Source organism: Schistocerca nitens, chromosome 2, assembly GCF_023898315.1.
Source record: "Schistocerca nitens isolate TAMUIC-IGC-003100 chromosome 2, iqSchNite1.1, whole genome shotgun sequence".
Taxonomy (NCBI): Eukaryota; Metazoa; Arthropoda; class Insecta; order Orthoptera; family Acrididae; genus Schistocerca; species Schistocerca nitens.
Genome location: NC_064615.1, coordinates 1,175,556,978 through 1,175,558,220, shown reverse-complemented (window position 1 = coordinate 1,175,558,220; position 1,243 = coordinate 1,175,556,978). Strand labels below are relative to the sequence as shown.

The 1,243-nt window shown below is 54.1% G+C and overlaps 1 protein-coding gene across 1 annotated transcript; it reads left to right on the top strand.

Moving 5' to 3' along the window:
• The first annotated feature begins 324 nt into the window (after positions 1-324).
• LOC126235637 (uncharacterized) lies at positions 325-948 on the top strand. The gene has a single exon (XM_049944351.1). The coding sequence runs from the start codon at positions 325-327 to the stop codon at positions 946-948; it is 624 nt and encodes a 207-aa protein (XP_049800308.1).
• Positions 949-1,243: the final 295 nt, after the last annotated feature.

Genomic DNA, 1,243 nt, shown 5'->3' with positions numbered 1-1,243 from the left:
TATGATAAATGGGACTTCCGTGAATGGGAACTTGCGTCGGTGGCATTCCTTATTCAGAAATGGATGGGAAGGGCGAAACTGTTGCTCACATATGGGATATGCGCCTCAACTGTTTTAGAACGTCTCGAATCTTTCATAAGAGCCCTGAGATTCGCGGACAACTCTGTAAGTCGAAGCGAAAAAGGAAACGGAAAGAATACGTTGGGCAGCGTCCTCCTAGTTATCTACTGTACAGTAATTGCGAGCATACTTGTGATAGGATTAAAAGATTATAACGAAATTCCTTCGAGGTTGCTTCTCGCTGTATTCGTCATTTTCAAGTCGATGGTAACGCTGCAGTTCACCTTTCTGGTTCTCGAGCTGAGGAAGAGGTTCCAGAGTGTTAATGCCCGTCTACGAGAGCTGATACCACCACTGTGTGTGCCCGAGGTACGTGCAGTGTTTGGAAAAGCCGTGGGTGAGGTGTCTTCACAGGCTGTCCCTGGGCGGCTGCGCCAGCTGAGGGAGGCGTACGTGGTGCTGGTGCACGCTGCGGACACCCTGCAGCGGCACTTTGGACTGCCGATGGCCCTGGGCATAGGCCACTGCATAGCCGGCGCCACCTTCTCCGCCTACGGGTTGCTCAGCCCTGCGGTGTTGCGGCAGTCGGCCATCCAGGAGGCGAGCCTGTCTGCGCTGTGGCTGGTCCACCACTCTTCGCAGCTGGTGGCGATGACGCTGGCGTGCGCGGTGGCTGTGGACGAGGCAACCGAGACCGGGGTGCTACTGGTGAGGGCCTCAGCGGTCTGTGGCTGGCGCTGCCCGGAGGTGGACGCCTTCCTGCAGCTCACACTGTGGGGACCCAGGGTGCGCTTCACCGCCGCCGGACTGGTCGTTGTGGACCGGAGCCTGCTAGTCTCTTCACTCGCCTTGGTCGTCACCTACCTTGTCGTCCTGGGACAGCATTGAGGAGCTTTCTTTTTCCTGTGTCATTCTCTTCATTGCGAGTCACATGGTATGTTACCAAACTTCTCTGGACAACCCAACCAAATGCTCTTCTTGCAACGTAAAGCTTACCACAGAAAGAAAGAGTAGTATGACACTGTTGACAGACAGACCAAAAGGCACAGACTCGTCTATCTAATCGGAGAGGGCTATCTTCCTTCACGTGGAATGGCCACTTTTTCCAGCGGGCGAGAGTTTTGCCTTAAATCTGTCGAGTATAGATGATTCCAATGTAAGTGTGCATAATGTGGTGTCGTGT